The 16,427-nt window shown below is 48.6% G+C and overlaps 1 protein-coding gene across 3 annotated transcripts in view; it reads left to right on the top strand.

Moving 5' to 3' along the window:
- Window positions 1-16,427, top strand: part of pusl1 (pseudouridine synthase like 1) — a 66,139-nt gene that overhangs the window by 11,576 nt on the left and 38,136 nt on the right. For all 3 annotated transcript variants that reach the window (XM_036984263.1, XM_036984265.1, XM_036984264.1), the window contains exons 3-4: window positions 14,608-14,660; window positions 14,773-14,907. In XM_036984263.1, the coding sequence (XP_036840158.1) occupies window positions 14,608-14,660; window positions 14,773-14,907 (188 nt within the window). The remainder of the gene's footprint in view (window positions 1-14,607; window positions 14,661-14,772; window positions 14,908-16,427) is intronic.

Genomic DNA, 16,427 nt, shown 5'->3' on the forward strand with positions numbered 1-16,427 from the left:
ACATGACTCTATGGGTTCACCTCCTACCACATGGCTCTATGGGTTCACCTCCTACCACATGGCTCTATGGGTTCACCTCCTACCAGACATGGCTCTATGGGTTCACCTCCTACCACATGGCTCTATGGGTTCACCTCCTACCAGACATGGCTCTATGGGTTCACCTCCTACCAGACATGGCTCTATGGGTTCACCTCCTACCACATGGCTCTATGGGTTCACCTCCTACCAGACATGGCTCTATGGGTTAACCTCCTACCACATGACTCTATGGGTTCACCTCCTACCAGACATGACTCTATGGGTTCACCTCCTACCACATGACTCTATGGGTTCACCTCCTACCACATGACTCTATGGGTTCACCTCCTACCAGACATGACTCTATGGGTTAACCTCCTACCACATGACTCTATGGGTTCACCTCCTACCAGACATGACTCTATGGGCTCACCTCCTACCACATGACTCTATGGATTCACCTCCTACCAGACATGACTCTATGGGTTCACCTCCTACCAGACATGACTCTATGGGTTCACCTCCTACCACATGACTCTATGGATTCACCTCCTACCAGACATGACTCTATGGGTTCACCTCCTACCAGACATGGCTCTATGGGTTCACCTCCTAACACATGACTCTATGGGTTCACCTCCTACCAGACATGACTCTATAGGTTCACCTCCTACCAGACATGACTCTATGGGTTCACCTCCTACCAGACATGACTCTATGGGTTCACCTCCTACCAGACATGACTCTATGGGTTCACCTCCTACCAGACATGACTCTATGGGTTCACCTCCTACCAGACATGACTCTATAGGTTCACCTCCTACCAGACATGACTCTATGGGTTCACCTCCTACCAGACATGACTCTATGGGTTCACCTCCTACCAGACATGACTCTATGGGTTCACCTCCTACCAGACATGACTCTATAGGTTCACCTCCTACCACATGACTCTATGGGTTCACCTCCTACCACATGACTCTATGGGTTCACCTCCTACCAGACATGACTCTATGGGTTAACCTCCTACCACATGACTCTATGGGTTCACCTCCTACCAGACATGACTCTATGGGCTCACCTCCTACCACATGACTCTATGGATTCACCTCCTACCAGACATGACTCTATGGGTTCACCTCCTACCAGACATGACTCTATGGGTTCACCTCCTACCACATGACTCTATGGATTCACCTCCTACCAGACATGACTCTATGGGTTCACCTCCTACCAGACATGGCTCTATGGGTTCACCTCCTAACACATGACTCTATGGGTTCACCTCCTACCAGACATGACTCTATAGGTTCACCTCCTACCAGACATGACTCTATGGGTTCACCTCCTACCAGACATGACTCTATGGGTTCACCTCCTACCAGACATGACTCTATGGGTTCACCTCCTACCAGACATGACTCTATGGGTTCACCTCCTACCAGACATGACTCTATGGGTTCACCTCCTACCAGACATGACTCTATGGGTTCACCTCCTACCAGACATGACTCTATGGGTTCACCTCCTACCAGACATGACTCTATGGGTTCACCTCCTACCAGACATGACTCTATGGGTTCACCTCCAACCACATGACTCTATGGGTTCACCTCCTACCAGACATGGCTCTATGGGTTCACCTCCTACCAGACATGACTCTATGGGTTCACCTCCTACCAGACATGACTCTATGGGTTCACCTCCTACCAGACATGACTCTATGGGTTCACCTCCTACCAGACATGACTCTATGGGTTCACCTCCAACCACATGACTCTATGGGTTCACCTCCTACCAGACATGACTCTATGGGTTCACCTCCTACCACATGACTCTATGGGTTCACCTCCTACCAGACATGGCTCTATGGGTTCACCTCCTACCAGACATGACTCTATGGGTTCACCTCCTACCACATGACTCTATGGGTTCACCTCCTACCAGACATGGCTCTATGGGTTCACCTCCTACCACATGACTCTATGGGTTCACCTCCTACCACATGGCTCTATGGGTTCACCTCCTACCACATGACTCTATGGGTTCACCTCCTACCAGACATGGCTCTATGGGTTCACCTCCTACCAGACATGACTCTATGGGTTCACCTCCTACCAGACATGACTCTATGGGTTCACCTCCTACCACATGACTCTATGGGTTCACCTCCTACCAGACATGGCTCTATGGGTTCACCTCCTACCACATGACTCTATGGGTTCACCTCCTACCAGACATGGCTCTATGGGTTCACCTCCTACCAGACATGACTCTATGAGTTCATCTCCTACCAAACATGACTCTATGGGTTCACCTCCTACCAGACATGACTCTATGGGTTCACCTACCACATGACTCTATGGCTTCACCTCCTACCAGACATGACTCTATGGGTTCACATCCTAGCAGACATGACTCTATGGGTTCACCTCCTACCAGACATGACTCTATGGGTTCACCTCCTACCACATGACTCTATGGGTTCACCTCCTACCATACATGACTATGGGTTCACCTCCTACCAGACATGACTCTATGGGTTCACCTCCTACCAGACATGACTCTATGGGTTCACCTCCTACCAGACATGACTCTATGGGTTCACCTCCTACCACATGACTCTATGGGTTCACCTCCTACCAGACATGACTCTATGGGTTCACCTCCTACCAGACATGACTCTATGGGTTCACCTCCTACCAGACATGACTCTATGGGTTCACCTCCTACCAGACATGGCTCTATGGGTTCACCTCCTACCAGACATGACTCTATGAGTTCATCTCCTACCAAACATGACTCTATGGGTTCACCTCCTACCAGACATGACTCTATGGGTTCACCTACCACATGACTCTATGGCTTCACCTCCTACCAGACATGACTCTATGGGTTCACATCCTAGCAGACATGACTCTATGGGTTCACCTCCTACCAGACATGACTCTATGGGTTCACCTCCTACCACATGACTCTATGGGTTCACCTCCTACCATACATGACTATGGGTTCACCTCCTACCAGACATGACTCTATGGGTTCACCTCCTACCAGACATGACTCTATGGGTTCACCTCCTACCAGACATGACTCTATGGGTTCACCTCCTACCACATGACTCTATGGGTTCACCTCCTACCAGACATGACTCTATGGGTTCACCTCCTACCAGACATGACTCTATGGGTTCACCTCCTACCAGACATGACTCTATGGGTTCACCTCCTACCAGACATGACTCTATGGGTTCACCTCCTACCAGACATGACTCTATGGGTTCACCTCCTACCAGACATGACTCTATGGGTTCACCTCCTACCAGACATGACTCTATGGGTTCACCTCCTACCAGACATGACTCTATGGGTTCACCTCCTACCAGACATGACTCTATGGGTTCACCTCCTACCAGACATGACTCTATGGGTTCACCTCCTACCAGACATGACTCTATGGGTTCACCTCCTACCAGACATGACTCTATGGGTTCACCTCCTACCAGACATGACTCTATGGGTTCACCTCCTACCACATGACTCTATGGGTTCACCTCCTACCACATGACTCTATGGGTTCACCTCCTACCAGACATGACTCTATGGGTTCACCTCCTACCACATGACTCTATGGGTTCACCTCCTACCAGACATGACTCTATGGGTTCACCTCCTACCAGACATGACTCTATGGGTTCACCTCCTACCAGACATGACTCTATGGGTTCACCTCCTACCAGACATGACTCTATGGGTTCACCTCCTACCAGACATGACTCTATGGGTTCACCTCCTACCAGACATGACTCTATGGGTTCACCTCCTACCAGACATGACTCTATGGGTTCACCTCCTACCACATGACTCTATGGGTTCACCTCCTACCAGACATGACTCTATGGGTTCACCTCCTACCAGACATGACTCTATGGGTTCACCTCCTACCAGACATGACTCTATGGGTTCACCTCCTACCAGACATGACTCTATGGGTTCACCTCCTACCAGACATGACTCTATGGGTTCACCTCCTACCACATGACTCTATGGGTTCACCTCCTACCACATGACTCTATGGGTTCACCTCCTACCAGACATGACTCTATGGGTTCACCTCCTACCAGACATGACTCTATGGGTTCACCTCCAACCACATGACTCTATGGGTTCACCTCCTACCAGACATGACTCTATGGGTTCACCTCCTACCAGACATGACTCTATGGGTTCACCTCCTACCAGACATGACTCTATGGGTTCACCTCCTACCAGACATGACTCTATGGGTTCACCTCCTACCAGACATGACTCTATGGGTTCACCTCCTACCAGACATGACTCTATGGGTTCACCTCCTACCAGACATGACTCTATGGGTTCACCTCCTACCAGACATGACTCTATGGGTTCACCTCCTACCAGACATGACTCTATGGGTTCACCTCCTACCAGACATGACTCTATGGGTTCACCTCCAACCACATGACTCTATGGGTTCACCTCCTACCATACATGACTATGGGTTCACCTCCTACCAGACATGACTCTATGGGTTCACCTCCTACCACATGACTCTATGGGTTCACCTCCTACCAGACATGACTCTATGGGTTCACCTCCTACCAGACATGACTCTATGGGTTCACCTCCTACCAGACATGACTCTATGGGTTCACCTCCTACCAGACATGACTCTATGGGTTCACCTCCTACCATACATGACTATGGGTTCACCTCCTACCAGACATGACTCTATGGGTTCACCTCCTACCACATGGCTCTATGGGTTCACCTCCTACCAGACATGACTCTATGGGTTCACCTCCTACCAGACATGACTCTATGGGTTCATCTCCTACCAAACATGACTCTATGGGTTCACCTCCTACCAGACATGACTCTATGGGTTCACCTCCTACCAGACATGCCTCTATGGGTTCACCTCCTACCAGACATGACTCTATGGGTTCACCTCCTACCACATGACTCTATGGGTTCACCTCCTACCATACATGACTCTATGGGTTCACCTCCTACCAGACATGACTCTATGGGTTCACCTCCTACCACATGACTCTATGGGTTCACCTCCTACCACATGACTCTATGGGTTCACCTCCTACCAGACATGACTCTATGGGTTCACCTCCTACCAGACATGACTCTATGGGTTCACCTCCAACCACATGACTCTATGGGTTCACCTCCTACCAGACATGACTCTATGGGTTCACCTCCTACCAGACATGACTCTATGGGTTCACCTCCTACCAGACATGACTCTATGGGTTCACCTCCTACCAGACATGACTCTATGGGTTCACCTCCTACCAGACATGACTCTATGGGTTCACCTCCTACCAGACATGACTCTATGGGTTCACCTCCTACCAGACATGACTCTATGGGTTCACCTCCTACCAGACATGACTCTATGGGTTCACCTCCTACCAGACATGACTCTATGGGTTCACCTCCTACCAGACATGACTCTATGGGTTCACCTCCAACCACATGACTCTATGGGTTCACCTCCTACCATACATGACTATGGGTTCACCTCCTACCAGACATGACTCTATGGGTTCACCTCCTACCACATGACTCTATGGGTTCACCTCCTACCAGACATGACTCTATGGGTTCACCTCCTACCAGACATGACTCTATGGGTTCACCTCCTACCAGACATGACTCTATGGGTTCACCTCCTACCAGACATGACTCTATGGGTTCACCTCCTACCATACATGACTATGGGTTCACCTCCTACCAGACATGACTCTATGGGTTCACCTCCTACCACATGGCTCTATGGGTTCACCTCCTACCAGACATGACTCTATGGGTTCACCTCCTACCAGACATGACTCTATGGGTTCATCTCCTACCAAACATGACTCTATGGGTTCACCTCCTACCAGACATGACTCTATGGGTTCACCTCCTACCAGACATGCCTCTATGGGTTCACCTCCTACCAGACATGACTCTATGGGTTCACCTCCTACCACATGACTCTATGGGTTCACCTCCTACCATACATGACTCTATGGGTTCACCTCCTACCAGACATGACTCTATGGGTTCACCTCCTACCACATGACTCTATGGGTTCACCTCCTACCAGACATGACTCTATGGGTTCACCTCCTACCAGACATGACTCTATGGGTTCACCTCCTACCAGACATGACTCTATGGGTTCACCTCCTACCAGACATGACTCTATGGGTTCACCTCCTACCAGACATGACTCTATGGGTTCACCTCCTACCAGACATGGCTCTATGGGTTCACCTCCTACCAGACATGACTCTATGGGTTCACCTCCTACCAGACATGACTCTATGGGTTCACCTCCTACCAGACATGACTCTATGGGTTCACCTCCTACCAGACATGACTCTATGGGTTCACCTCCTACCAGACATGACTCTATGGGTTCACCTCCTACCAGACATGACTCTATGGGTTCACCTCCTACCAGACATGACTCTATGGTTTCACCTCCTACCAGACATGACTCTATGGGTTCACCTCCTACCAGACATGACTCTATGGGTTCACCTCCTACCAGACATGACTCTATGGGTTCACCTCCTACCAGACATGACTCTATGGGTTCACCTCCTACCAGACATGACTCTATGGGTTCACCTCCTACCCGACATGACTCTATGGGTTCACCTCCTACCCGACATGACTCTATGGGTTCACCTCCTACCAGACATGACTCTATGGGTTCACCTCCTAACAGACATGACTCTATGGGTTCACCTCCTACCAGACATGATTGTATGGGTTCACCTCCTACCAGACATGACTCTATGGGTTCACCTCCTACCAGACATGACTCTATGGGTTCACCTCCTACCAGACATGACTCTATGGGTTCACCTCCTACCAGACATGACTCTATGGGTTCACCTCCTACCACATGACTCTATGGGTTCACCTCCTACCACATGACTCTATGGGTTCACCTCCTACCAGACATGACTCTATGGGTTCACCTCCTACCACATGACTCTATGGGTTCACCTCCTACCAGACATGACTCTATGGGTTCACCTCCTACCAGACATGACTCTATGGGTTCACCTCCTACCAGACATGACTCTATGGGTTCACCTCCTACCAGACATGACTCTATGGGTTCACCTCCTACCAGACATGACTCTATGGGTTCACCTCCTACCAGACATGACTCTATGGGTTCACCTCCTACCAGACATGACTCTATGGGTTCACCTCCTACCACATGACTCTATGGGTTCACCTCCTACCAGACATGACTCTATGGGTTCACCTCCTACCAGACATGACTCTATGGGTTCACCTCCTACCAGACATGACTCTATGGGTTCACCTCCTACCAGACATGACTCTATGGGTTCACCTCCTACCAGACATGACTCTATGGGTTCACCTCCTACCACATGACTCTATGGGTTCACCTCCTACCACATGACTCTATGGGTTCACCTCCTACCAGACATGACTCTATGGGTTCACCTCCTACCAGACATGACTCTATGGGTTCACCTCCAACCACATGACTCTATGGGTTCACCTCCTACCAGACATGACTCTATGGGTTCACCTCCTACCAGACATGACTCTATGGGTTCACCTCCTACCAGACATGACTCTATGGGTTCACCTCCTACCAGACATGACTCTATGGGTTCACCTCCTACCAGACATGACTCTATGGGTTCACCTCCTACCAGACATGACTCTATGGGTTCACCTCCTACCAGACATGACTCTATGGGTTCACCTCCTACCAGACATGACTCTATGGGTTCACCTCCTACCAGACATGACTCTATGGGTTCACCTCCTACCAGACATGACTCTATGGGTTCACCTCCAACCACATGACTCTATGGGTTCACCTCCTACCATACATGACTATGGGTTCACCTCCTACCAGACATGACTCTATGGGTTCACCTCCTACCACATGACTCTATGGGTTCACCTCCTACCAGACATGACTCTATGGGTTCACCTCCTACCAGACATGACTCTATGGGTTCACCTCCTACCAGACATGACTCTATGGGTTCACCTCCTACCAGACATGACTCTATGGGTTCACCTCCTACCATACATGACTATGGGTTCACCTCCTACCAGACATGACTCTATGGGTTCACCTCCTACCACATGGCTCTATGGGTTCACCTCCTACCAGACATGACTCTATGGGTTCACCTCCTACCAGACATGACTCTATGGGTTCATCTCCTACCAAACATGACTCTATGGGTTCACCTCCTACCAGACATGACTCTATGGGTTCACCTCCTACCAGACATGCCTCTATGGGTTCACCTCCTACCAGACATGACTCTATGGGTTCACCTCCTACCACATGACTCTATGGGTTCACCTCCTACCATACATGACTCTATGGGTTCACCTCCTACCAGACATGACTCTATGGGTTCACCTCCTACCACATGACTCTATGGGTTCACCTCCTACCAGACATGACTCTATGGGTTCACCTCCTACCAGACATGACTCTATGGGTTCACCTCCTACCAGACATGACTCTATGGGTTCACCTCCTACCAGACATGACTCTATGGGTTCACCTCCTACCAGACATGACTCTATGGGTTCACCTCCTACCAGACATGGCTCTATGGGTTCACCTCCTACCAGACATGACTCTATGGGTTCACCTCCTACCAGACATGACTCTATGGGTTCACCTCCTACCAGACATGACTCTATGGGTTCACCTCCTACCAGACATGACTCTATGGGTTCACCTCCTACCAGACATGACTCTATGGGTTCACCTCCTACCAGACATGACTCTATGGGTTCACCTCCTACCAGACATGACTCTATGGTTTCACCTCCTACCAGACATGACTCTATGGGTTCACCTCCTACCAGACATGACTCTATGGGTTCACCTCCTACCAGACATGACTCTATGGGTTCACCTCCTACCAGACATGACTCTATGGGTTCACCTCCTACCAGACATGACTCTATGGGTTCACCTCCTACCCGACATGACTCTATGGGTTCACCTCCTACCCGACATGACTCTATGGGTTCACCTCCTACCAGACATGACTCTATGGGTTCACCTCCTAACAGACATGACTCTATGGGTTCACCTCCTACCAGACATGACTCTATGGGTTCACCTCCTACCAGACATGACTCTATGGGTTCACCTCCTACCAGACATGATTGTATTCTCATTTCATAGATGGCACATTTAAAGTGTTCCTGTTTTATTCCTGTCACATGAACTAAGAAACTATATTCCTCTTGTTTACACCTCTCCCATGAACAGAACATTATGGACTGTAAGCCTACAGGACTAAAATAATCTCCATTGAAAGGTTTTTTTTTTTTAAAGTCCAGGACTAGTCTTAATCTGGGTCCTTGAAACTAGCGCAATAAAGTGGAGTTTATACAGGCATATAAACATGTGTTCACATCTGTTTCCATATTTATCGAGAATGGAATGTCTCATTTAGAATCTTGTTCCATGATTCCGTTCGTGGACCGACATTCTGAGGCTTAATTCTGACCGTTCTGTTTTAGCTTGTCATCGCAACGAGCTCATGGTGGTTCAAGTCAAGAATCGATTTCATTCTCTCTCGCGACAAACAAAAGGAAAATAAACAAGGCAAATTAACAATCAGAAATGAACAATAAACATTACACTCACGTGCTTTAAAATAATATAGACATTTCAAACGTTATATTATTGGCTATGTACGGCGTTGTAACAATGTGCAAAGTATGATAGGAAAGATACACTATATATACAAAAGTATGTGGACACCCCTTCAAATTAGTGGATTCAGCTATTTCACCCACACCTGTTGCTTACACGTGTATAAAATTGAGCACACAGCCATGCAATCTCCATAGACAAACGTTGGCAGTAGAATGACCTTACTGAAGAGCTCAGTGACTTTCAACGTGGCACCGTCATAGGATGCCACCTTTCCAACAAGTCAGTTCATCACATTTTTGCCCTGCTATAGCTGCCCGTGTCAACTGTACGTGCCTTTATTGTGAAATGGAAACGTCTAGGAGCAACAACGGCTCACCTACGAAATGGTAGGCCACACCAGCTCACAGTACGGGACCGCTGAGTGCTGAAGTGCATAACGCTTAAAAATCGTCTGTCCTCGGTTGCAACACTCACTACTGAGTTCCAAACTGCCTCTGGAAGCAACGTCAGCACAATAACTGTTCGTCGGGAGCTTCATGAAATGGGTTTCCATGGCCGAGCAGCCGCACACAAGCCTAAGATCACCAGCGCTACAGCATACAATGGCATTCTAGATGATTCTGTGCTTCCAAACTTTCCAACAGTTTGGTGAATGTCACACCCTGATCTGTTTCACCTCTTTGTGCTTGTCTCCACCCCCCTCCAGGTGTTGCCCATCTTCCTCATTATCCCCAGTGTATTTATACCTGTGTTCTCTGTTTGTCTGTTGCCAGTTTGTTTTGTTTGTCAAGCCTACCAGCATTTTCCCCTTGCTCCTGTCTTTTTCTAGTTCCTGTTTTCTTGTTTTCCCGGATTACTGACCTCTGCCTGCCTTGACCCGGAGCCTGTCTGCCGTTCTGTACCTTATGGACTCTGATCTGGATTACTGACCTCTGCCTGCCCTGACCCGGAGCCTGTCTGCTGTTCTGTACCTTATGGACTCTGATCTGGATTACTGACCTCTGCCTGCCCTGACCCGGAGACTGTCTGCCGTTCTGTACCTTATGGACTCTGATCTGGATTACTGACCTCTGCCTGCCCTGACCCGGAGACTATACAGGCTTCACATGAAGAGTTACCTGTATTGCGGGACTAGTGGTCATTTCGTGGCCACCTGTCCACTAAAATAACAGGCTCACCGGTAGGAGCGAGTATTCTGGTGGGACATACGGATAACTTTCCTGCTCCCCTTTTCATTCATATTGCTGTGTGGGAACCAGTTCATCTCTCTATGTCAAGCTGGAGGTGCGCTGTCACGCCACTACAACCCCAGAACCGAGATCATCCTTCCCGTCGTACCTAGAAGAGAGCCGGGTCGGTACCACCTCCAGGTATAGACGACGAACAGACCGCAACTGGACCCCGGCCCGGTATCGTCTCCGGGTATCGTTGTCCACCCGAGATCTGCCCCTCCGGGTGGAGTCCCGCAAAATTTCCCCCCGGGTTTATCGGCCCTTTCCCAAGATCATTAGCCCCTCTGCTGTTCGTCTTCGGTTGCCCTCCGTATACATCCCACTTATCTAGGATCAAACCCATGTCTCACAGTCCTTTGTTTCCATTTTGAGACTAAATTTAAAAATGCAAATAAGCCAATAGGCAGAGGAGTAGCCTACGTTGTCTAATTATCTGTATGGTACTAATAATGACTTTTATTTTGTAAAGTGGTTTCTTGCATCACACAACACAATTACAATGCAATTTACGGTCCCCTATTTGGCCCGTGGTGTTACAGGCAATGTAAAACATCATTAATTAATGTCAAGCCCTTTTATAATGTAAAAACATATGAACTGAACATCACATGTGACTGTAGGCTATATCATAGAAATCAACAGCTATTTCCATGTGGTAATGTTATGGGATTTGCTCCATTGGTTTTGTTGGTAGACCTACATCATGCACCAATAGCCACAATAGCCTATTGGCTACTATTCTAAAACTGTAAAGGTACAGCCTCAGTGTTCACTGGAAAAGCCGGAAGTTGTACAAAATTCTCACAACGATCAAGTTTCCGCTCATAAGACCTCAAATTTGCTCAGTGCCTCCAAACATTGAAGGGAACATTGGTCAGAACATTGGGCAGGAGGTTAGGAAGTGCATCTCAGTTTCCTCCTCATTTTGTGGGCAGTGTGCACATGGTCTGTCTTCTCTTGAGAGCCAGGTCTGCCTACAGAGGCCTTTCTCAATAGCAAGGCTATGCTCACTGAGTCTGAACATAGTCAAAGCTTTCCTTAAGTTTGGGTCATTCACAGTGGTCAGGTATTCTGCCACTGTGTACTCTCTGTTTAGTGCCAAATAGCATTCAGGTTTAATCAGTTTTTTTGTTAATTCTTTCCAATGTGTCAAGTAATTATCTTTTTGTTTTCTCATGATTTGGTTGGGTCTAATTGTGTTGCTGTCCTGAGGCTCTGTGGGGCGTGTTTGTGTTTGTGAACAGAGCCCCATGACCAGCTTGCTTAGGGGACTCTTCTCCAGGTTCATCTCTCTGTATGTGATGACTTTGTTGAGGAAGGTTTGGGAATCGCTTCCTTTTAGGTGGTTGTAGAATTTAATGGCTCTTTCCTGGATTTTGATAATTAGTGGGATTCTCCTCTGCAGGCATTATTTGGTGTTCTACGTTGTACATAGAGGATGTTTTAGCAGAATTCTGCATGCAGAGTCTCAATTTGGTGTTTGTCCCATTTTGTGAATTATTGGTTGGTGAGCGGACCTCAGACCTCACAACCATAGTGGGCAATGGGTTCAGCGATGTGAGAGACTGATCGATAACTACAGGAAGTGTTTGGTTGGAGTCATTGCAGCTAAAGGTGGCACAACCAGTTATTGAGTATAAAGGGGCAATTACTTTTTCACACAGGGGCACTGGGTGTTGCATAACATTGTTTATGAAATTATTGTGTTATTTATTCAGGTTCCGTTGATCTAATATTATGTTTTGGTTGAAGAACTGACAACATTGGCAGGGTAGCCTAGTGGTTAGACCGTTGGACTAGTAACCGTAAAGGTTGCTGGATCAAATCCCGAAGCTGACAAGGTAAAAATCTGTCGTTCTGCCCCTGAACCCACTGTTCCTAGGCCGTCATTGTAAATAATAATTTGTTCTTAACTGACTTGCCAAGTTAAATAAAGGTTAAATAAAAAGTAAAATATGCACAAATAGAGACATTTAGAGAGAGGGAGGAAATGTTTCTCTGTTGAGATTAGTTCCTTATTTATTTCTAACCAAAATGTAAAATGTTTTGATTAATTGAATAGAGTGAGCTGATCTATACCAAAGTAGCATACACCCCGAGTCTCTTCCCTGTTTCACACCTGGTAGTTTAGTGGATGGGACTACCAGCTCTCTGTAACCTAGAGGGCAACCAGTGGGTCCGTCTCCTCTATACCACCCACCTGGTAGTGTGGTGGATGGGACTACCAGCTCTCTGTAACCTAGAGGGCAACCAGTGGGTCCGTCTCCTCTATACCACCCACCTGGTAGTGTGGTGGATGGGACTACCAGCTCTCTGTAACCTAGAGGACAACCAGTGGGTCCGTCTCCTCTATACCACACACCTGGTAGTGTGGTGGATGGGACTACCAGCTCTCTGTAACCTAGAGGGCAACCAGTGGGTCCGTCTCCTCTATACCACCCACCTGGTAGTGTGGTGGATGGGACTACCAGCTCTCTGTAACCTAGAGGGCAACCAGTGGGTCCATCTCCTCTATACCACCCACCTGGTAGTGTGGTGGATGAGACTACCAGCTCTCTGTAACCTAGAGGGCAACCAGTGGGTCCGTCTCCTCTATACCACCCACCTGGTAGTGTGGTGGATGGGACTACCAGCTCTCTGTAACCCAGAGGGCAACCAGTGGTTCCATCTCCTCTATACCACCCACCTGGTAGTGTGGTGGATGGGACTACCAGCTCTCTGTAACCTAGAGGGCAACCAGTGGTTCCATCTCCTCTATACCACCCACCTGGTAGTGTGGTGGATGGGACTACCAGCTCTCTGTAACCTAGAGGGCAACCAGTGGGTCCATCTCCTCTATACCACCCACCTGGTAGTGTGGTGGATGGGACTACCAGCTCTCTGTAACCTAGAGGACAACCAGTGGGTCCATCTCCTCTATACCACCCACCTGGTAGTGTGGTGGATGGGACTACCAGCTCTCTGTAACCTAGAGGGCAACTAGTGGGTCAGTCTCCTCTATACCACCCACCTGGTAGTGTGGTGGATGGGACTACCAGCTCTCTGTAACCTAGAGGGCAACCAGTGGGTCCATCTCCTCTATACCATCCACCTGGTAGTGTGGTGGATGGGACTACCAGCTCTCTGTAACCTAGAGGGCAACCAGTGGGTCCATCTCCTCTATACCACCCACCTGGTAGCGTGGTGGATGGGACTACCAGCTCTCTGTAACCTAGAGGGCAACCAGTGGTTCCATCTCCTCTATACCATGTTTCACACCTGGTAGTTTGGTGGATGGGACTACCAGCTCTCTGTAACCTAGAGGGCAACCAGTGGGTCCGTCTCCTCTATACCACACACCTGGTAGTGTGGTGGATGGTACTACCAGCTCTCTGTAACCTAGAGGGCAACCAGTGGGTCCGTCTCCTCTATACCACACACCTGGTAGTGTGGTGGATGGGACTACCAGCTCTCTGTAACCAGTGGGTCCATCTCCTCTATACCATGTTTCTTGTAGGAAACAATGTCTGTATTTCTGATTTCTTTGATGACGTCTTTGTTCCAGCTCTTTAGGCCAAAGGCAGGTGACCTCAGACTTTGTATATTCCAGGATGATATAGTAAAAGCTTTCTCTCTCTCTGTCTGTTAGGATGCGGTACGGAGTTTGAGGCCAGTGAATGAGGTTTCTCTGTCCATCTCCAGGTGAGTGTGTGGGTGTGTGTGTGTGTGTGTGCGCGGGTGTGTGTGTTTGTGTGTGTGTGTGTGTGTGTGTGTGCGGTTGTGTGTAACCAGGTCTCTGTCTATCCATCTCCAGTCGGACAGACACCGGTGTCCACGCCCTTGGAAACTCCGCCCACTTCGACCTCCAGCGGCAGAACGGCAAGCCCCCATTTGCTGAGGAGGTCCTGGTTGACGCCCTCAACTTCCACCTGAGACCAGAGCCAATCAGGTGAGAGCACCTTTCCTTATTTGGTCTTTATTTAATTGAAACTGTGGAAGAGTCAAATAATATGTCTGGGACAGGTAGCACGTCTGGTCAGGTCAGGATTCCATAGCCGCAGGCAGAACAGTTGAAACTGGAGCAGCAGCATGGCCAGGTGGACTGGGGACAGCAAGGAGTCATCATGCCAGGTAGTCCTGAGGCATGGTCCTAAGGCTCAGGTCCTCCGAAAGAGAGAAAGAGAGAATTAGAGAGAGCATACTTAAATTCACACAGGACACCAGATAAGACAGGAGAAGTACTCCAGATATGACAAACTGACCCTAGCCCCCCCGACACATAAACTACTGCAGCATAAATACTGGAGGCTGAGACAGGAGGAGTCAGGAGACACTTTGGCCCCATCCGATGATACCCCCGGACAGGGCCAAACAGGAAGGATATAACCCCACCCACTTTGCCAAAGCACAGCCCCCACACCACTAGAGGGATATCTTCAACTACCAACTTACCATCCTGAGACAAGGCCGAGTATAGCCCACAAAGATCTCCGCCACGGCACAACCCAAGGGGGGGCGCCAACCCAGACAGGAAGATCACATCAGTGACTCAACCCACTCAAGTGACGCACCCGTCCTAGGGACGGCATGGAAGAGCACCAGTAAGCCAGTGACTCAGCCCCTGTAATAGGGTTAGAGGCCGAGAATCCCAGTGGAAAGAGGGGAACCGGCCAGGCAGAGACAGCAAGGGTGGTTCGTTGCTCCAGAGCCTTTCCGTTCACCTTCACACTCCTGGGCCAGACTACACTCAATCATATGACCCACTGAAGAGATGAGTCTTCAGTAAAGACTTAAATGTTGAGACCGAGTTTGCGTCTCTCACATGGGTAGGCAGACCGTTCCATAAAAATGGAGCTCTATAGGAGAAAGCCCTGCCTCCAGCTGTTTGCTTAGAAATTCTGGGGACAATTAGGAGGCCTGCGTCTTGTGACCGTAGCGTACGTGTAGGTATGTACGGCAGGACCAGATCAGAGAGATAGGTAGGAGCAAGCCCATGTAATGCTTTGTAGGTTAGCAGTAAAACCTTGAAATCAGCTCTTGCCTTAACTGGAAGCCAGTGTAGGGAGGCTAGCACAGGAGTAATATGATCACATTTTTTTGGTTCTAGTCAGGATTCTAGCAGCCATATTTAGCACTAACTGAAGTTTATTTTGTGCTTTATCCGGGTAGCCGGAAAGTAGAGCCGGAAAGTAGATCTAAACCAGGCCAGAACTTGTCTGTGTAGACCAATTTGGGTAATGGATGTAATGTAATGTATGGAAAAATGTAATGGAAAATCTAATCAAAAACTTCATGAGAGCCCATGAGATCATGTTGAGCAACATTTCTATAGGTTATGCAATTGAGGGCAAAAACAGAGTGATGGCCTCTACTAAAAATTGGAGTATCCCATCAGCTTTCTATAGGCTAGGCCTACTATATTTATTTCTCAACTTTCCTAAATTAGCTTATAATGTGAAAAAAATAACC

Source organism: Oncorhynchus mykiss, chromosome 7, assembly GCF_013265735.2.
Source record: "Oncorhynchus mykiss isolate Arlee chromosome 7, USDA_OmykA_1.1, whole genome shotgun sequence".
NCBI classification, from domain to species: Eukaryota; Metazoa; Chordata; class Actinopteri; order Salmoniformes; family Salmonidae; genus Oncorhynchus; species Oncorhynchus mykiss.